A 22,776-nucleotide genomic window follows, 5' to 3' on the forward strand; every position below is an offset into this window, starting at 1 on the left:
AGGGCTAGTTACCGAAAAGAAAGATTTTCAGGAGATGCGTCATATCTGTATAATCCGTTGTGTATTCCATCATATTTTTAAATTGTCAACCCTTAATCCCCACTTTGAAAAAGTGATTAAACCTACAGTAGGATACCTAATAACTTACTCGAATTTGGTATTCTTGCAACGAGCGTCGAAGCTAATACAGAATGGCTTCAGGCAATCTGATTTAGACTGACTGGCAGATTTTCGAGAAAAGCAACGATGATTTGGTGTTTGCTATTATTAAAGGAATCATGAGAGTATAACTGCACCTTGAAGGGACCAAAATTAATTTTCCAACAACTGAAAACATTAGAGATTCTTAAAAACTTTTTCATTTAACTTGCACCATCGATTTATGCTTTATCATGTAGTGATGTTCCGTGATATAGAATTTCGAAATGTTTGTCAAAATGTTCTATTTTTTTTTCCAGATTTTAACGTCTTAACCTAAAAGGATAATCTAACCTAACAACTTCAAATTGACCGCGATAATATCATCCTAAAAACAAAATCGCAGTTTATTGAACTTAAATCCGGTTTGGACTCTGGGGAAAAAAGTTGGAGTTCTAAATCCTAACGATATGTATTCTTATCTTTTCTCCGAAATGGAAATTACCTTCTTTGAAAAAAGAACAGTTATAAGAACTCATTCGTTTTTTTTTTTTTTTTTATATATATATGGAAAAGAGAGAGGAAAGTGCATCCACGGTAGATGTGACTTTACTGGTTATTACAAAATAAATTAAAAATAAATAAAATAAACCAATAGTAATAAAAATGTAAAGATATTTGACAACTTTCTCTGGCTTCATTATTTTTATGGTGTTAAGCTATACGTGTAAATAGTGAACTTCTTATATATTCATAATGAGTTGAAGTATGCAAAGAAATTAAAGAATGACTATAACACACGACTCTGGTCCTTTATTAGGCGAAAGATTATGCAGATAAAATCTTCGGTCACCGATGTCAGATGTATAAATATTGCTTAACTATCTTTATTTTCTAGAAATGATGAGGAAAATATCAGTGGAATGATGGAATGACTGGAAGCAATCATAAAAAAAGGTGACCTGAAGCAAGCATAAAATCTGTAGAGTGACAACATTCATTATGAGAACAAATGAATCTAGATCCGTTTAGGTTTTAAGTCCTGCAGGCAATTTATTTTTGCCATTTGTAAGAATTATATGATTTTATATTGGGATGAATTATTTAATCTATATTTTTATGCACATGGTACTATTTAATAGTTCTTTGTTTCATTTTGAACGGTGTGTGTGTGTGTGTGCAAATTTTTCCTCTTAAAAAAAGAGGCATTCAAACCAAACTTGAGATTTCTCGACACATTTTTGTGCTAATTCCAAATAGTATATTTCATTTAAACCCGAATATATATATATATATATATATATCTTCTTCTTCCTTTTTATGTATTAGGCCTGGAGCGGCCTGTTACGGAGCTGTCTTTAGCCTTTCCAACCCGGTGTGTCCTATGTCTGTAGATGCGTGTGTTAATGGGACCGATTTGCCTGTTATGGGGAATGACAAACCCGAGTTTCCGGGTGAAACTCCCCCCTCCACCTCCGTATGAGACCGGTTAACTCACCTTTCGTAGAAAGAGACCAGATAAAGGTTCCTCATGTCACTGACGGGAATCAAACCCAGCTTTTCGATCAAAGGGCTTCGTCTATACCAGGGGTGCATAAACTTGTTAAGGCCGCGGGCTGCATAGTTCCACTATTACTTATTGGAGGGCCGCCAAAAAAAAAACTTGAAAGTCATCTACCATATATTGTTTATTTTATTTACACCTATCATAATTGTTACAAAAAAGGTAATAAAATGTAAGTGAATTTAATTTGATGAGCGACATTGCATTGATTTGACAATTGTTTTGATATTTGGTTCGAGTTTTGTAGCAGCCAACCGCAAAATTGATTCTAAATTTTCATCAGTCAAGCGGTTCTTATTTTTCGATTATTTGTTAATATTCATGATGAAAACGTTTGTTCACAAATATACGTTGAGCCAAAGAGGCTTGCACATTTTAATGCATTATCTAGCAACCATTTATAATTGTTTTTATCGACACAAGGATAGAAGTTTAATAAATTGCCTTCGTTAAATTTATTTCGGTGGCTCTCATCGTTTGAATGTCGATGAGTTTAAGCTGTGCTTCGGGTGCATTTTCGGGCAAAATGGCAAAAGAATTGCTAAATAAATCTAGCAACGATTTCACTTTTTTAAAATCAGAAAACCGATCCTTGAAGGTTGATATCAAGTTATCAATCTTTCCAACATACACAGTTTTGAAGTTGACATTGAACTTTTCAGAAACTTTCTTATAATTAGGAAAATGGATGTAATTCCCTGACTTCAGTTGGATTTGAAATAGATTTAACTTGCACTGAAAAGACAAACTGTGGCCGTAAAGTTGAGTAACCAATTGATCTTTGCCCTGAAGTCGCGTATTTAACGTATTTAAATGATTAGTAATGTCAACCAGAAAGGTAAGTCACATATCCAATCCGGATTTTTTATGTCAGGGACGTTTTTGTTTTTTTCAGTCAAGAAGATTTCAATTTCATTAAATAAATTTAGGAACCGCTCCAATGGTTGTCCACGACTTAGCCACCTCACTTCTGTGTAAAAAATTAAGTCACCATATTCACTTTCAATGTCTCCAAGAAACTTTTTAAATTGTCGGTGATTAAGGCCACGGGATTTTATAAAATTAATCGTTGAAGCCACAACTTTCATGACATGTTCAAATCCAAGTTTCTTAGGGCACAAGCTCTCCTGGTGGATTATACAGTGGAATTGTATCAACTCATTGTCCCAAATGCTGTTTCAATAATGTTACCAATCCAGAATTAGCTCCTATCATGGAAGAAGCTCCGTCAGTCGTGATACCTGATAATTTTGTCAGATCTAAATCAATTTTGGAACACTGTTCCAAAAGCCAAGTGAACATGTCATTACCTTTTGTTTGATTTGACAATGAACTCATTCCAATCAGCTCCACACTTACCTCAAACTCTTGCGTTATTCCAGGTGCAAATATTAACAACTGGGCTGTGGAAGTAATGTCAGTTGATTCATCAATAGCTAATGAAAAATAGGCAAATTTCTTTGAATAAGATGTTAATTGGTCCTTTACATTTTCCGACATTTGCAGTAATTCTTCTTTGCACAGTCATCCTATGTAACTGAATTTTCTGAACATTTTTGGCTGATTCAGGACAAATTTTTTTAGCAGCTATCTCAAGGCAATCTTTAACGATATCTCTGTCTGTAAATGGTCGGCATCTTTTTGTTATAAGGCGAGATATTTCAAAACTTATTTCTGTTGCGATTTCCAAATCTGGAATAGGTTTTGTAAACAGTTGATTCATCAATTGATGAATTAACTGTTTACAGAATCAACTGTTTGACCTGTCAATTCTCGTTTCAAAAATGAAATCTTTTGTTTACGTAGTTCTTCGGGTAGATTTAAAAATGTAGAATGCAGACTTTCATAGTGTCTCCTTATATTATATTCTTTTGGTATGGCTACAGCACTTTTGCAAATCAAGCACACGATATTATTAAACGACTGCACAAAACCATATTTTTCGGTCCAGCTATCCTGAAACTGCCGTTTTTCATCCTGTAGTTTGCGTTTCCTACTTGACCCTGCTTTATCCATTGTAGAATTTATTTTTTACCGTTTTTCTAGGGGTGATAATTAATTGTAGCAACCGCACCTACGAAAACAAAATACTCATATGACAAATAGACGAATTATAAAATTTGTTAACATTATTACTAACCAATTATCGTAAGTAGACAGGCAATCGTGATGTCACAGCTATTTTGCTTTGCGTATGTACCATTTTTAAAAATTACCTATCGTGTAACTTGTTAAAGTTAAAATAATACACGGTGATGCGGGCAGCCAGCAAATCAGCGGAGGACCGCGGTTTGTGCATATATATATATATATATATATATATATATATATATATATATATATATATATATATGTATGTATTAAAGATATGCCAACTTTCACTATCTTCCAGTATTTCAGCGCTATGGTTCTTTTTTTATTGAAAAGAAAAGCGAGAGTGCGTTTAGTATCTGATATTCTTTCAGACAGTAGGTCTAATTTAGCTATATGATAGATTCTCTTCGCACGTTCAGTTGTTATGTTTTCTTTAAAGCATATAAACTTAGGAAAGATAGCATGGAATTTGCAACGTTTTAAGAAGACCAACCTGTTAATGTTCAGTCCAATCCTCTTTAGTGTCTTGTTGAAGTTTCTTTTATTATTGATAATAGAAGCCTCGTCATGAAGGTTATAGATGACAGAATGATCATTGACTCGGTTAACATACATAGTTTTATGAAAAAAATTGAATGACTAGAACCGAGATTTAATTAAAAAGGTTTTAATTTGAAGAAGGCTGTTACAGGCCGAAACTAGTAGTGTGTTTATATTAAATCCTTTTTAATTAAATCTCGGTTCTAGTCATTCAATTTTTTTCATAAAACTGTGTATGTTAACCGAGTCAATGATCATTCTGTCATCTATAACCTTCATGACGAGGCTTCTATTATCAATAATAAAAGAAACTTCAACAAGACACTAAGAGGATTGGACTAAACATTAACAGGTTGGTCTTCTTAAAACGTTGCAAATTCCATGCTATCTTTCCTAAGTTTATATGCTTTAAAGAAAACATAACAACTGAACGTGCGAAGAGAATCTATCATAAAGCTAAATTAGACCTACTGTCTGAAAGAATATCAGATACTAAACGCACTCTCGCTTTTCTTTTCAATAAAAAAAGAACCATAGCTGAAATACTGGAAGAATCTCTAGATAATGAAAGTTGGCATACCTTTAATACATACTGTGAATCTCAAGCAGCAAGAATACAATATAATAGCAAAGTAAATATATATATATATATATATATATATATATATATATATATATATATATATATATATATATATATATATATATATATATATATATATATATATATATATATATATATATATATATATATATATATATATATATGACAGAATGATCATTAACTCGGTTAATATACATAGTTTTATGAAAAATTGAATGACTAGAACCAAGATTTAAGTAAAAAGATTTTAATATAAAAACACTACTAGTTTCGGCCTGTATTTCGTGCCTTCTTCAGGTGACATTATAAAAGAAAGAAAAAACACTAAACATTGAAGGTTAAAAGACTATGAACAACATAGACAGTCTATATACATAATTAGGATGAAAACGTTGTAGTTGTATTTGAAGCTGTTCTTTCGTTTGTTGCATTGTCGGGAGAGTGCGTGCTTGCAGCCTCACGTGAACGCCAGTACATCATTACAGCTGAATGACTATCTGGGAGGTTGTAGCTCAAGTTATTATTTAGATGAACAGGATTGAAGATGATTTCTCTAGATTCCACGATTTTTCTCTCTAGTTCGTCACTGCAACGGATGATGTTTGTAGATTTTTCCCAGCAGACTTTGTGACTTTGGTTTTCATCGTTAGGATTAGCCGAGAAAAGGATATGACTTGATAATGCACTCGCTCGCTGTCTCTCAGTAATGTCCCTTATGTGTTCTTCCATACGCATTTCGACAGATTTGTCTGTCTGCCCAAAATAAGGAATATCACAATCACACAATATTTTATATACACCAGGGTATTTGAGTTGATAATGACAAGGTTTTGGGTGGCTAATTAAGAAACGGATCTTTGGAAGTGGAGTGAACAAGGTTCTGATATTGTATTTTCTTAGAACTTTTGCTAATTTATGCGAAACAGTACTTATGTAAGGAATAGATATATTGCCTTTCAATCTATTTGTTTCTTCTGAGTGATGTCTAGGAGGATTAAGAAGGAATTTTTTAATGATTTTCTTGGAATATCCATTAACTTCGAAAGAAGTTTACAGATGGTTTATTTCTGTAAGAAGTTCATTTGGGTCATCAAGAAGAGAACGGGCTCTATGTCCCAAGGTGGAAATTATTCCAAGCTTATGAGGAGGGAAATGATGGGACTGACTGTGCAGATATCTGTTGGTATATGTGGGCCTTCTATATATAGATATTTTGAGTTTACCAGAAGAGCCAACATATACAACATATAGATGTCACATACCAACAGATATCTGCACAGTAATTTCGAAGTTAATGGATATTCCAAGAAAATCATTGAAAAATTCCTTTTTAATCCTCCTAGACATCACTCAGAAGAAACAAATATATTCAAAGGCAATATATCTATTCTTTACATAAGTACTGTTTCACATAAATTAGCAAACGTTCTAAGAAAATACAATATCAGAACCTTGTTCACTCCACTTCCAAAGATCCGTTTCTTAATTAGCCACCCAAAACCTTGTCATTATCAACTCAAATACCCTGGTGTATATAAAATATTGTGTGATTGTGATATTCCTTATTTTGGGCAGACAGACAAATCTGTCGAAATGCGTATGGAAGAACACATAAGGGACATTACTGAGAGACAGCGAGCGAGTGCATTATCAAGTCATATCCTTTTCTCGGCTAATCCTAACGATGAAAACCAAAGTCACAAAGTCTGCTGGGAAAAATCTACAAACATCATCCTTTGCAGTGACGAACTAGAGAGAAAAATCGTGGAATCTAGAGAAATCATCTTCAATCCTGTTCATCTAAATAATAACTTGAGCTACAACCTCCTAGATAGTCATTCAGCTGTAATGATGTACTGGCGTTCACGTGAGGCTGCAAGCACGCACTCTCCCAACAATGCAATGTTCATGGTCTTTTAACCTTCAATGTTTAGTGTTTTTTCTTTATTTTATAATGTCACCTGAAGAAGGCTGTTACAAGCCGAAACTAGTGGCGTTTTTATATTAAAACCTTTTTACTTAAATCTCGGTTCTAGTCATTCAATTCTTCATAAAAATATATATATATATATATATATATATATAAGTTTTTTTAACTTGGGTAATGTATATTAGGGTTACTAAGTAATTTTATAAACTTGGTTATTTTACTCCTAATCCCAAGTAAGCAAACAGTTAAGTTTGCGCCTGAACGTAGTTCAAGTCTAAATGTGGTACAACACCAGGGCAACTCATTGTAAAGGAGGATAAAGCTCTGATCACTATTCTTAGTATTTTCCATAATGTAAAGCACATCTCACTAAGAGATGCATACTGTACTGCAATACATTATGGGTGGGGTCACTACCTCAAAAAAAGGTTGAAACCGGTCTGCGTAGTGACCCCTCCCCTAATGTATTGCAGTATACATCTCTTAGTGAGATGTGCTTTACATTATGGAAAATACTAAGAATAGTGATCAGAGCTTTATCCTCCTTTACAATGATTTGCCCTGGTGTTGCACCGCATTTGGACTTGAACTACGTTCAGGTGCAAACTTAACTGTTTGCTTACTTGGGATCAGGAGTAAAATAACCAAGTTTATAAAATTACTTGGTAAAACCTAATATATATATTAGGTTTTACCAAGTAATTTTATAAACTTGGTTATTTATATATATATATAAGTTTGATTCCAGTCTATTTGGAGTTGGCGGCCTTCATCAGAGTTTACAGAGAACAAGACGTGGCTGGCGAGGGCGCTGGCTAGGATTCTGTTATAAGAGATGTCTCTTTTGTGTTCTGCAAGACGAAGAAAAATTGATATTTCAGTTTGTCCATAGACTGGGTTCAAACTTCTAATATTCACAAATGTTATGATGAACTTGAAAGACGTATTCTGGAGTTAAAAGAAATCACCCTCGATTCTACCCACATGAATAACAACCTTGGCTACAATTTGCTAGATTCGCATAGCTCTGCTGTTCACTGCTGGCGTTCTCGGGAGATCACTCGCACGCGTGTAAATGTAGCTAGAACTGAAGCGCGGACTCCAATTTGAACTTAACTGTAGGTTTTTTGACAACTCTGTTGTTGTAAGTGTGTAATGTTTCTGTCGGTCTTTTTTGTGTATATATCTTTGTACTTTGACACATGACGAAGTTGGCTTACCAACGAAACCAGTTGTGTCCGTATTAAACTTTTATTCTTAATTTTTTCGGTGGCTATATATATATATATATATATATATATATATATATATATATGGTATATATATATATATATATATATATAACCTCCACCTTCGTACGAGACTGGTTAACTCACCTCCAGCAGAAAAGCCGTGATAAGAAATGATACCACCGTTTAGAACACAGTTCCTAACTACCTTTACTTGTCTCGTTTCAAATCCCCAATCACATTTTCAATGTTACGCATTTAGCTTTTCGAATTTCTCATTTAAATAATTATATCTTAAATTTAAATTCAATATTAGATAAGAATCTTCGCACAACGAGCAAAATCTATTACCTGTTGAAAAATCCGAAATTAAAGCTAATTGATTACTTATAATTAGAAGCTATTCTGTCTTATATCCTTTATTATATCCTTATTCGTTGTTGAGTCTATCAGACGATGGCATAGCCTGAAACCAATGATTCAAGCTAAGTGGTTATTACGTTTGAATTATGATGGTTAATGTCAATGAAAAATTCATACCTATCACATAGGCTACTCTCCATACCTGTCAAACAGGATGGATATTATTGCCTGCAAAGGCGATAATATCCAACAACTTTTACAGTGTTACCGTCTTGATGAATGCATTGACATTTGTGACACGATGTGAGCTCGAATCCTCAAACCTTTAGGCTGATGGAAATCCATGTCCCACATTAACACCAGGCTATGACTGATTCGTCCGAAGAACAGTGTATTTTTATACGAGTGTCAAGTGTCTGCATATTAGGTTTCGATTAGCTTGTGTAACACTTGGAATTGTAATCAAAGCTCCGATTTAATTCAGTGTACTGTATTGTGTAAGTGCCTGTTCAGTAAACAGCTGTTTATGAAACCGATTTTGCGATTTCATAATTTCTATAAATCTCATCCATTTTCCTTTTATGTATTAAGCAAGTATCCTAGTATTTGGACTCACCATGATGATAACATATAATTATTTTACAATGGTTAGGTAGGTTTTTTTAATAATAAGGCCGTTTATCCTATCTCCATAATCTATGTGTTTCAGTGAGTGTGTGTGTACTTTGGTTGGTTTGTGTGTTGTGTAGAATTAAAAAATAAACAGTTATGGGGAGGAAAGTTCTGCTTCGATATAGACTGAGTAATTCATTTCAGTTGACAGACTTTTTAGGTGAAAGGTCCTTTATAAGCCCTTTCACTTTCGTTGAAAAGACTTAAGTTTTTTCAACCAAAGTGAAAGGTCTTTTCATCCAGCTGCTGGTAGCAATCCAAATGTTAGATGTAAGAGAGAATGACGGAATACACAAATCATGCAACCTAAATGGGCACAATCAGTCAAAGAAAGCACAACACAAAGGAATGCACAATGTGTTTGAGCCTGTCAAGGATGGGTGTAACAGCATCGGACGAATTCATACATGACGTGTGAAATGTCAGTTAAACGCACAGTTATAGAAACGCTCATAATGATGGACACTCAATGTAGTTTTGTTCTTCCCGTTCCATGAGTGTCCAGCATTATCAACGTTCCTGTAATTGCTTGTGTTTAACTGAATTCCACACATAATATTGTATACACCGTAATACGATCAAACACATTGTTCATTCCATCAGAAATGTATGGTATGCTTCCATTTGATCGATAGGTGCTGGTTTGTTAGATTGCATGGTTCTAGTAGTAGTCTTGTGTCGTTCTTCTTTAATATACCTTCTTCGGTATTGTTACCATTGATGGATTCGTAATTTCATCTGTAATTCCTGGACTGTTGCTTTTCCCTACGTGGCAACAGTATAGAGTCGTAGCGATTTGAGAAGTATTTTCATGGCACGTGGCAGATGCTTTGGTACCAATGGAATACATCGTTTCAATACGCTATTCACAGAGACGATTCGTCAGTGAAGATTCGAGGTTCCAGGACAACGATTTTATCATGCTTCATTGGTCTGTTGAGTTACCAGATCGCAACCAAATTGAGTATCTGTGAGATGAGGTAGATGGAATAGCTGGAAATGGGAAACGAGATGGATGAGAAAACTACGAGATGTGATTCAAGCCTGAATGGAATAACATGCCAATCGAACGCTTTTGGACACTTAGAAGATCCCATGCCTGGGCGATGACTGTTTTTTTTTTTTTTGGAGGGGGGGGTGTAAAGGGAGACAATACTCGCTAAAGAGTGGACTTTATAAACTTCTGGTCTACTGATTGCCTATATTAGACATACTAAGACTATGAGATGAATGTGTATTATGTCTGTTAGTTGCGTGTATTCGATGGCCGGGTAACTTCTTCGGGGGGGGGGGGGAATTAAAAAAACCCTATATTCCAGTAGTAAAAACACAAACTAGCTAACTGACATTTAGTTAATAAAACCATTATAAACATTCCCACCTCTTATACCATGGCTCAATTAAATTTAGGTCTTACCAAAGGCATTGCTATCGACCATGGTACGCTCAAACGAAAACCTGTGAGTGTATACACACTGCTTGAAAAGAAGTCAATGGGCACCATGGCTGTTTGTTCCTTGCACCTTCATTACATGTAGGCGTATAATGAGGTCCTGGACTATTGTGAAGAGGAAGTCCCTTGACCTCACCTGGTGCTCCAGTTCATCCCACAAATATTCAGTAGAGTTGAGATCAGGACTCTGTGAAGGACAGTCAAGTATGGCGGCGTTCATATCCATAAATAACACGATTCAGGAAAAAACAATTGTCAGTTCCGTAGAAAAGCCAGACAGTAGGAAGCATTGCATTATTCACAATGTTCAGATATTTCTCGGAGTTCAATGTTCATGGCACCACAAATAGTGGTCCGAAGCCAATAAAGAAACAAACACAGGACCATACCATCACATTGCCACTTCAGAATTTCATAGTTGGGGGTTACTCACACACTAGTAAGAGACGTTCACAGGCATCCGACCCCCCCCCCCCCCCAGCACACTCATCTGCTCTGTAGAGGGTGTAACGTGATTCCTCGCTCTATAACACAGTTTTTCAAGCTTCCACGTCGTACTTTGCACAACTGAAGTCGGCTGCGTATTTGGTTAGGATAATTTGGGAGTTGCATATTGCAGTCCCACCATCGAAGTTCATGTTGTGAGTTTCGGTTCTCAATGTTTCTGTGCAGATTCGTGTCCCAGTCTATACCCGGAACTCCGTATTCAATGTGTCGGCCGATGATTGGGGGTTTTTACAAATTATCCTTCATAACTCCTACGGTCAGGTTAGGTGAGTGTGGTGAGTCGTCCACTGCGGATGGCAGTTGCAGTTGCCTCCATGCGCTTTCATCTTAATATAGTATCGTTGATTGTTGACCTGGAATGGCCAAAGTTTTCAACAATTTGCAGAACAGATAGGCCTGCAACATAGCATCGTATCACAGCGCCTCTTTCAAACTCCATCAGTTTATATATATATATATATATATATATATATATATATATATATATATAATTCCTCTCCACTTCTTAACAACAGCCTTTTCTTAAAGGATGTTGTTAATTTATGATTAGATGCTACTAATATCCATAGAACTCATTCGGACAGCGAAAACTTCTAAATGTTATTAAAATATGCAAATTAAAATCTATAATATAATTTGAATCGAACGATTCGAAATAATGCAACTAGAATTTCAGCGCGTATGCGTGCTTGTTAAATTGAAGAAACACAGTAGAATTGCCTCATCTGCTACCCACAGAATAGCTCTCAAAATCTTAAAGATCGCCAAAGTAATTATTAAAAACAAAGTCCAGCATATATATAAAGGAAAACATAAGCATTGTTTATGACCCTGCTGGAGATAATGTGTTTACGTGCGATTTCTGCGTATCTATTTCCTGAATAGAGATGAATGTCTGATGAAAAATCCTGTCCGCGTGATTTTTATCAGTTTGGGATTCTTAGACATATTTTTGATATCCTGAATGTATGCGATAGTATAGAAACTGGCAGAACTCGCGAGGTTAATCACTACTTAACCAGCTGAGAAATCCGAAAAGTCCTTGACGGGTGATTTTAATGAAGGCCGTAATTTTGTCCTTGTCAGAGAACTTAAAACCAGTTTAGATGAAGAAAGTGTTCTCGCTAGTAAATTTACGAGAACTCAATGATTGTAATGTATTAGATAAGTGTTTATGATACTAAACATAACGTTGTATGTGAATTTCAATATAATATTAAATGCACTACAGCGCCATCTTGAATTATTACTGAATAGTGTATTTTTAATTATTTAAATTAATATATATAATATAGAGTTGGTGTGGAATTGTGGCCGAAGTAACATGGCTATGAGGTTAATGTATTATGTCTGTTAATGCGTTCTATAGCTGGTTTGCCTTTTCATGGACAAGAAAATTACCAATACAAATACAATAAAATCAAAGATGAGCTAATTATATAAAATACTAACCGAGAATGTTTTAAACATCGACATATTGTGACAACTTGATCGATGCATTATTTTCCATGATATCGATATCCGAACTTTGTCCTAACCTTTAATACTATCTAATTCTTGATCAATAAAGCAAGTGGATGTTCCAGTTTTCAAACTGATTAATACATAAAATCAAATTATCTATGCTAACTACTGTTACTTTGTCGTTTGTTTCCTGTTACTAAATACTAAAAAGAATCTTAGCAAATCCCAGAATTAAGCTGTGTGTCGGCCTAATTCTAGCCAAGTTGCAACAAGAAAGCTGTAAAGTGGGGGAAAGAAGAAACTGGTATGTGATCCCGTGGTCCAGGTGACCTACTAACATCTACATTACAGAGGTCACAGAACGTCTGGCATTAAACATAGCAAAATGCTGTACTCGACAGCGTTCTATTTCCTAATGAATGTTTGACGAGTGCAGAGTGGGTTGATGGATGAAGTGTTAGTTCGGCCATCAACCCACTTTATATCAACAATCTTTACATCCAACTAACGAATAGTAAATTTCTCTATTCTAACGAAAGATGAGACATAAAAAAAGTTGTAGGAAATGTAGGTATTATAAGTTATAAACCAGTCTTCTTTGAACTGACATGATTTGCATCGCATATCTTTTGTTTTAAAACTGTAACATCCAAATGTAAATGATAAGAATAAATACTTTGTTTAAAATTAAAAAAAAAGAAAAGAAAAGAAACATTTCGGACATAATTATTTATAATAAAAATTAAATTTCAAATGGTAGTTGGGATCGATGTTATTATTTAGATTCTGCTTTTTATGGACGAAGAATCTTAGCATGAGAAGGAACTATAATAGAGCAATGCAGGCCTACATCACTGAAGAGTCAGTCATGTACATGTTTATCTGAGATCACTGTCTATACGGACTGCATTGTATAATACTGTTATGTTGTTTTATATTCGAGCGATTCGACCGGTGAAAGTCATCTCTTATCTATATCATTATTTGCCTTTTTTTTTTTTTTTTTTTGAGGAATGGTGTCAAAGATGTCACATTTTTAGCTTTTTCATGTTTATAGTCAGGATTCATACGGTGCAATTGCTGGTTTAGTTACTTTTAGCTTATTTTAGTTAATAACAAGTCAATTCATTAGTGACAACGGTCTTGGTGTGGACTAACACAATTAAGGTCGTTATATCTTTGATTCTAGTTTTCGCTAAAGGAACTCTCACCCCCTCCCCCTCTCCCCAGTGCCTTTTACTGCCGCTTTCCGAGTTATTCAGTGTTTCTGCAGGAGTTCAGCGTTTTCTGAAACTCAGAAAGAGACCGTTGATTTTACAGTTTCAGATATAACGCCAGTTACAGTTTAGGTACACTAGATGGCATCAATTATCAACAGTACTCTCGCCCTTAAATCTTCAAAATCATCGAAGACGAATAAGGGATAACGGAATTCCGCTAATTTCCTTTTTAGAATACAAGTTAGAGGATACTTTTGATTTTTACTGTGTTCAAAATAAATAAAGGCATGACCACAAAAAGTCCGCGCGGTTAGCCTAGTGGCTTTGCGCTTCGCAACCATATGCCCGAGGAAGGAGTGTCCTAGGTTCGATTCCCGTCGGAGACGTGAAGAGCTGAAGGATCTTCCTCAGCCATAGCCAAGTTAGCCGGTCTTGGGCGCGGGCAGTAGGGTTTTTTCCGCCAGTTTATCTGGTGTTTTTCATCCCGCAAGCAGGCAAACCGGCCCCGTGAATACACATGGATACAGCCAAGAATACCTTGAGGCATAGGAGTGACCATTCTATCCTCGTATTTCGGATTACGAAATCCAAGCATGCTTGGAAGGTTGTGGGCCTTAAAGGCCTGTTAAAGCCATTGGGATAGATGACCACAAAAAAGGGGAATAAAAAAGGGAAAAAGTTGTCAGTGAATGTAAAATCCATTTATCCATATGTGTACCAAGGCATATTATAATCGTAAATTCAATTTTAATTATATTTAGCAAGACATATTATTTGCATCCCTCTTAATGATCCATTAGCAGAACTACAAGGTGAAAGAAGCAGAGTTCATGCCTGACAGACCACGTGCAAGTTGTTGATGCCGGAAGATATTCAAACATTAATCATTATATATTACAGACTACAATCAAACAACGTCATTATGGCCCTTTTCATGCCATTTATACTTACTGTTCCTTGAATATTAGTGATGAAAAGACCAAATCACACACACACACACAATACGCATTTTTTTGCCACAAGGACACCAGAAATAGTGTTGTTGTTGTTGTTGCTGAAAAGGCCATATTCATCCTAGCTTAAAGACCTTTTCAATAGCAAATATCTTTCCATGTCTTATAACAACGCTTTCACTTTCGCAATTCCACTGTAAGTTTAATTTAAAATTTTGATTCCATCATGAACTGCTGGGAATTTTTTTTCCTAGGAAATTTCAAACGAGGCTGCGTAGTAACCTGTGTTTCTTCCTTCCTGGTCACGTCCTTAGTTGCTTTACTAATGTATAACCAGTCGATATTAAATCAGTGCTGACCTCTGTAGGTAAGAGTACAGTTTGTTATGAAGTGAAATGTGTAGAGCTTCAATCAGTTACTGATCTTCATATAAAATTTTAATTCCTCTTCAACTTAACAGTGTAGAAATAATACAAAGAATGGAACTTAGTTTTATATCAATTCTAGCGTGTGGAGTTTTAATAAAAATATTGTCAGACTTAATCTCATGATTTCTATAGTCTGTGCACACATCCCCATATCATTTTCGAAGTTACTGTTCTAATGAATGACATCATTATTATCACAACACTCCAATAAGCTTTATCTACTTACCTGTGACGAAGTAATTTGATGAAGTGGCATCTCTGCCACAGTTCTTTGTAAAATTCGAAAATAATAATTTAAAAAAATTTAATTTAGTAAACAGTGCACACCTGGAGGAGCATCGGGTGAAGTAATGTTCTTCAGGGATTACGGATTTGCGACATTGGATTTTATTTTAATTCTAAAAGTGTCATTTATTAGAACGGTTTCATAAATAGTTGATTATAAATGCCGTCTTTAAGCTGTTTTACTTGTAAAGTATCTCTTGCAATATCCTCTGTTTGTGGGTTGCTAATTTTTTTTAATACATCAACTCACAAGCCGATATCCAAACTTAAAAGCAATCCTTGACATGAAAAATCTTGAGATCCCCGAGGCATTAGTTTAGACTTATTCTCGCAAATCTAGTCATTCGTCATTAACGTCGCAGTTAACTAAACATATTTTAGTATTCTTTACAAGTCTCATTCAGTACCGCTACATGGATGAAACAAACACAGCTGTCAGGAAATTATATGTATAACAAAATGTGTAATTAATACGACATACGACATGGAAAATTCTAGGTCAGTCTTATAAGTGCTGTTGACAACACAAAAGTAAATTAAATTAGGATTCGTATGTGCATCATTATATGTCCTATAGAGTTCTCGTCCTGAACAAGGCACTGGGTGGTTCAATTAGGGTTAATCGATTTTGGTAAATCTGTTATTTTTTATGACGAAAGTGCAAAAGAAATAGATTATGAAAATAACTTCATATGATTTATCAAAGTCTTTGGTAATGTTTCGCATATCAACCTGTTCATTGAAATGCTCCAGAAACGTATTGACGTATATTTAGTAGGATGGATACGTTATGGTTATTTGAGACGTAGATGAACAAGAAATAGTGTTCAGAGAGGAGACTTCGTCATCCATAAAGCTTAATAAACAGGGTAGAAAAGTTTGGGATTACTTTAATATGGAGAAATGTATATGTATGACGTTTAATAAAATAAATGGATAAAACTTGAATGGTCAGGCTTCGGAAAAGGTTACAGAATATAAGGATTCGGGTACTTTGATTGATAATCGGGAATTATATTAATATGCGACGAGTAAAGTTCTTGGAGAAGTTATGATACTCTTATATAAATTGCTGGTCAACCAATATTGAATTACAGTTTACAGTTCTACTTTAATCATCCATATTTTTAATAAACTCAAAGAGAATCGTTGATATTCCGAAAATATTCGCTAAGTGCTATCTTTCCAATAAGAAGATAGTGAAGAAAACAATTTAGAACACGTTATTTACAGATAGGACGGAGAATACTTGAAGCATCATCATCATCATCAAATTCCTGCCATGTACCCCCAAGGGGTGTACAGGATATGATAGTACTACATGAAAAAATGTACATCATTACTAACTTCCTATCAACAATTTTCCTCCAAATTAGTCTGTTACTTGTCAAGACTCCAACATTATCAGATCTTATATTTCTATCGTCTAAGGCACTTTGTATCGCATCAATCCACCTATATCTTGGTCTTCCTCTGGGTCTTTTTCCTGCCAACCTGGCAGAGAACACTTGTTTTGCTAATCTTTCCTCGCCCATTCTGTTTAAGTGACCATACCACCTCAGATTAGCTCTGCTAATGCATTCCTGGATGCCGACAATGTCAAGTTCTTTCCTAATATCCTCGTTTTTAATACGATATTGCCATTCATGCCATCTGTTCACGCTTCTAATCTTTTTCAGGACTCTCATGTCTGCGGTCTCTAGTCTTTGGTCAAGTGTTTTACTTCTGACCCAGCTCTCAGATCCATAAGTTAAAACTGGTTTCAACACTGTCTTGTATACAGCTAATTTAGTTTTCTGACTAATTTCTCTCTTATTCCATATGAATTTATTCAATTGACTGCCTACCATACCAGCTTTGCTGATTCTGTTGTCTATTTCCACATTTAATTTACAATCTTTTTTAGTGAAGTCTTTTACTTGTTCTATAGGGTCTCTATTCACGATGCAGTTGATATTTTCAATGCTTCTGCCTATTTTCATTATCTTTGTCTTTTGCTTGAAGGATAGCAGTAAATAATATCAATTGATGTATGAATAAAATTAATACAGTTAATAATTATTAATGACGTAGATATTAGTATATTCATAATTGGATGTGAATACACCAAGGATGAATTAACCTATGAATTAGCGAATGATGGTTAACACGAAAAATTAGCTTAGTGTTAAGTGTGTCGGATTGGTTAATATTGTTATTGTTGGACTGTTGTGAATTTTAAATGAGGGTTGATATACTAGTGATAATAACTGCTAATCATTAGTTATGTTGTAATTATATTAAACTGCGCTACATTATTAATATAATATTATTATGTTACATTTTATGAGTTTTTATAATTGGTAGCGTGTTCGTGATTAATTTGCAAGTAGCAGTGCCTAATAATTATTATTACTAGTCTTGTTCATTATTATTATCTGTGTTGTTGTTTTCAGGCTTTGAGGAGATGTTTTAATTTATTTTAAATCGTTTTAAATTTCCGTTTGAAATAAATAAGTTTTACACAAAAGCATGTCGTTTTTTAGATGCAAATATTTATTGAAAATATTGCAAGCAAATATTATAAATGAAAGTTTGTAGTTCAAAAATTTTTTTTTTTGAATTTATTTTGGATGAACCAGTTCACTGTAAAAGACGAAATGAGATTGTAGCAGTTACTAAGGAAAATATGTTCATATTTTTACGAACATATTTTCCTTAGTAACTGTAGCTACAATCTCATTTCGTCTTTTAACTATTGTGGTGAAGTTATTATTAGGGATTACGGTAGAATAAATAAGACTATGATATCATTGTATTATTATTTGTTCATTGCTTTGGTCTGTGTTAACTCATAGAAGAAAAAAAAAAGATGTAAGCTTGGAACTTAAAGATGACTAAGTCTATTTTTTCCTTTTGTTTTCCCTAGCAAAAAGTAAGCAGCCAAAGTTTTCGAGAATTGCCTTACGTTTCTGAACACGGCTATTTATATTAAAGTGATTATATAACGACCTTTATATATTTATCGTCAAATAGATTAATCTGAAAATTCATCTTAATTCTTACCTAACAGGAATCAGTGAATCCAATGTGACGTACGATAAAGCATCCTAAGGTGTTTCGTAAACTAGTGGCAATCCTGATAAACTACTGATTACAATGGAACGGGATTGGATGCGCGCACCTACTCACAAATATTTTCTTAAAATATCGGCTTTTTTATGGAGAATCTGTATTTTGGAATTTAAAAATTAATGACGATATCAGTTTTGTAATTTCGACAACGGACGCAATTTTTTGACACTAAATTTAGCATTTTTTTTTAAAAAAGTTAATTTTATGTTTTCATTTATGAAACTAAAGTATTTTAAATCAAATCGTATATTATTTTATTTATTTATTTATTTATTTTTAAAGTCAATCTGACGTATCGCAATCGCGAGGATTCATGCTACATTTTCGTAGTTAAATAAATATATATATATATGCTACATTAACCAATAGTCTTTCAGTTTACTGGTTCTTGATGTTTCCCACACGTAGACGTAAGTGCCGTACCTATATCTATATTAAATAACTTGCTTCAAATGAGATATTCTTTAGCTGCTTTATACAAAACCACTAAGCAAAAAAAAAAAAAAAAAGTATATGCCATTTAGCCACAACTTGGTAAACAATGTATTACCGTTTATTTTAATAGATGTTTTTTTTTTTTTCTTCTACTTGTTTTACTTATCCTTACTGTAAAGAAGTGTTTGTGTTTTTGTACGTTTTTTCTTCAATAAACGAAAATATATGAACAATTCTTTATTTAAGCTATACATTTATTAATACACCATGACATAAACAAATCTCTACGTACATGCATATGGAAGATATTCATGCTGCTAACGCGTGCATATTTGAGTGCTATGGTAACTTTTTGTCCATGATCCAGTACGCTTGTCCCGATAATCGCATATTGTACTTTGGGGGGGGGGGAATACAAGAAAGCGTTACGGTTTGTATTTAAATTGCTGTAAAAACGTAAGCTTTCATTGATGATTAAAAAAAAAGAGATACGTCTTTTATTCCGATATTTTTTTCAAACCGAATTTGTAGAGCGCTTATCGAGTGGCCGACACACACACACACACACACACACACACACACACACACACACACACACACACACACACACACACACACACACACACACACACAAATTCATCATTGAGATTTTGACGAATTTCAGCAGCCCTGAATTTTTATTAGCCAATAATAATATTAGAATAATTTAGAGTAGAATAATAGAGTAAAAAATTAGTAATATTAGAGTATGTTAATTTAAATAAAGTTACTCTTGCATAGTAAAATTTATTTCTGACCTCTCGTCGTAGAATCTCTTTTTAGCACTAGAGATTAATATCTGTTTATCAATTTTTACAAGCTATATAGTATCATTAGTTGCTAGCAATTTCTTTTCCTGGACCAGAATGAATTATCGTCTGCTTTTCATCGTACTTCATATACAGTATAATGAAAAGCAGACGATAATTCCCATTTTTATTATTCCGTTTGATATAAAATAACCAGCAATATGTATTGAATAAAAACTGAGTAAATATTGAGTAAAAAATATTATGTTTTTTATCTTCTCGTTGCTAAAATGACAGAAGCATTGCATTTATATTTAATTTAAGATTGCTATGTTTTAATGCTGAGTAGAGTTGTTATTATTATTATTATTAACCAAAGCGGCATTCTGTTGTTCGTTTGTGGCAAGAATGACCGTTAATTTTCTTGCAATACTAAATGGTGTTTACAATATGTACAGTTTTTTTGAGTAAATCTTCGATTAAGCCAATGGAAGGAGAAATAGTGGCTTCAAATAATCATTTTCCTTGATTCATTTTTGCAATAATATAGCCGTTGTAAAAACATATAAAAATATGTATCCTATGACGACAGTATTGTTAGTAGGAATAAATATCAATGAGAAAAAAAATTAAGTGGCGACAATTTTAATAATTAGTCTGCAAAATATCGCCTGCTTATCTTAATATAGATAATATTAAGAAAAACAGCGACAGTTGATGTAGGTCAATTACCATCTTTTAGAAGTTTCCTATTAAGATATCCATTATCACAATAACTAGAAATATTTAACGATGTTTATCTAACTTTGCTTCTAGGTCGTCAAGATTCGAGTCATTTTGAATTTTCAGAAAGAAAAACAAACAATTATTGTAATGACATTCGTGAGTTATTTGCTTCTTGTGAGCCATGATTATAAACAAGGATCACTTTAATTCGGATATTGACTACTGAATACCTTTTTACTTTTTCATTTTTCATGATGAATTCTTTATATTTATTCTCATTCTGTCACTTTATATTTTCGGTAGATGCATTTTTAAAATAATCCGAGATATATATATATATATATATATATATATATATATATATATATAAGAAACAGACTTGTTTATGAAGGAAAACAAAACGCAATTGCCCTTAGCGAAACTACATTTCCCTGTAGAAGGAAGTACATTATCCTCATAAAAGCAAGAATGTAATATTCCAATCTAGGTAAACAGCTGTTTTTGTACCACGAATTGCCCGCAGAACTTTATGTATTCATTCAGAATAGAATATATTCAACTACTAGTCGCTACATAGGAACAACAGACGATAATTGTGGGCTAACATGTGGGCTAAGTTGCATGAAAACATTATGATGTCTAAAGCGACTTGTGTAAGTGAAAATTTCTGTTAATCATTAAATATGTATTAATAATGGCGATTTCTTAATTCTCCGGTGAATTAAGAAATCGCCGAAGGAAATGACCTCTATAGGGAAAAATCTCCATAGAGGGAGTTAACGTCCACTTAATTATTAAGAAATAAGTACGTATTAAAATCTAAAACTTCCTGCTATTTATTTAGGAGGAAATTTTATATATACCATTAACTGATATATGCAATTTAATCCTCCTGGAGGTGAAAATAAAAGGGAATCGATTAAAGCACATTTTATCTTAATAATAATTAATATTAAAGAACGAATATTTGTCAACCATCCAAACCTGAAAATTGAATTCCACTGTTACGATTTATTGTCTCTCAGTAAACTATTGTGGTTATGATTTCGTAATAACGATAGCAGCGACCTCTCGGAAAGATAAGGTAATGCAAAACTTATAATTTAGCTGAAGCCAATGAAATAAATCACAGTTTAAGAGTTTGATATATCGCTCAAGAATATATCATATCGTACAGATTTATTACTTTAATTTATATATAAATAAAGATGACTGAATTATAATAAGTAGTTAATGTTAGTATTCTATTTGAATTATTTCTTATGCTGTTTTCACTATAAACAGTCTGAGAATATATAATTGCTTGTAAATGTATTTTTAAAAATTTGGTAGGTATTTGTGTCTTTATCTTTCAGACTGGATCCTGTCATTTTAAGAAAAAAAGACGTAGATTGTATTCTAGGAGCCAAAGATCAACAGCCTGGAACTTATCTTCTATACGAAGATGTGGATACCCAATTCATTTGCCTCGCTTTTAGGTAATACTTCTTACTTCCCTGAAACCCATAAAATCACATTCGACACGTTTTATTTTCTGTCATCGATCACCAAGTGTAGAATGGGCTGGTCTAGACAATGATACTTGCTCCTAAACCGATATGCTCTCGGGCACTTTACAGCAGTCATTGTTCGTATAATGCCCATAAAATTTTACCGTCGGAGGTCGTTTGTTTGTCTATCTAGGACAACTAATTAAAGATAGTAGTTGCATATTTTCCAGAGAAACAAGTAGGCAAACCATTCATCAGTTACAATATCAAATACGTGTTCAGACTGCGAATAAAGCAACGCCAATTATGTGTACAAGGCGTTGCCATACTCGTAAAATGTTTTACGTAATTATTCATCATCTGCAGGTGTACATAGTATGAATATTTATTTGAAATAGTTCATAATCATAAAAAAAGGGGAAAATTAATGTCATAAGATGTTCCTAATATTTTGCAGAACTCTTTCTTTACGATATTCTTTTATTAAATCCATTTTCTATTGATAAATATGCTTTTGACTTCCTTGCCTAGTTGCTTAACATTTTCAATGAAATCAACGTGTCTAACTTTGATGTTTGTCATTTAGGACCACGTGCGGCGAAGTGGCCCATTATTCTATAGTGAAGCTGAACAATGACCTCTTCTATTGCAACGATTTCCCTTTTCCTTACCTGGAGGCGATTGTGTTGTACTACCAGAAGTATAAACTGAATGACACAAAACTGACCAATCAGGTGAGTTTTATTCTATCAATGGGGAAACTAATTGACATTTAGGCC

General features: G+C 33.8%; 1 protein-coding gene across 2 annotated transcripts in view; it reads left to right on the forward strand.

The window, feature by feature from the left end:
• The window catches only part of LOC150105917 (uncharacterized), a 35,449-nt gene that overhangs the window by 11,376 nt on the left and 1,297 nt on the right, over positions 1 to 22,776 (forward strand). For both annotated transcript variants that reach the window (XM_090394405.1, XM_090394404.1), the window contains exons 2-3: positions 21,863 to 21,985; positions 22,584 to 22,731. In XM_090394405.1, coding sequence (XP_090250531.1) covers positions 21,863 to 21,985; positions 22,584 to 22,731 — 271 coding nt within the window. The remainder of the gene's footprint in view (positions 1 to 21,862; positions 21,986 to 22,583; positions 22,732 to 22,776) is intronic.

Source organism: Typopeltis vanoorti, chromosome 6 (genome assembly GCF_054136105.1).
Source record: "Typopeltis vanoorti isolate ZY-2024b chromosome 6, IOZ_Tvanoo_1.0, whole genome shotgun sequence".
Lineage (NCBI taxonomy): Eukaryota > Metazoa > Arthropoda > Arachnida > Uropygi > Thelyphonidae > Typopeltis > Typopeltis vanoorti.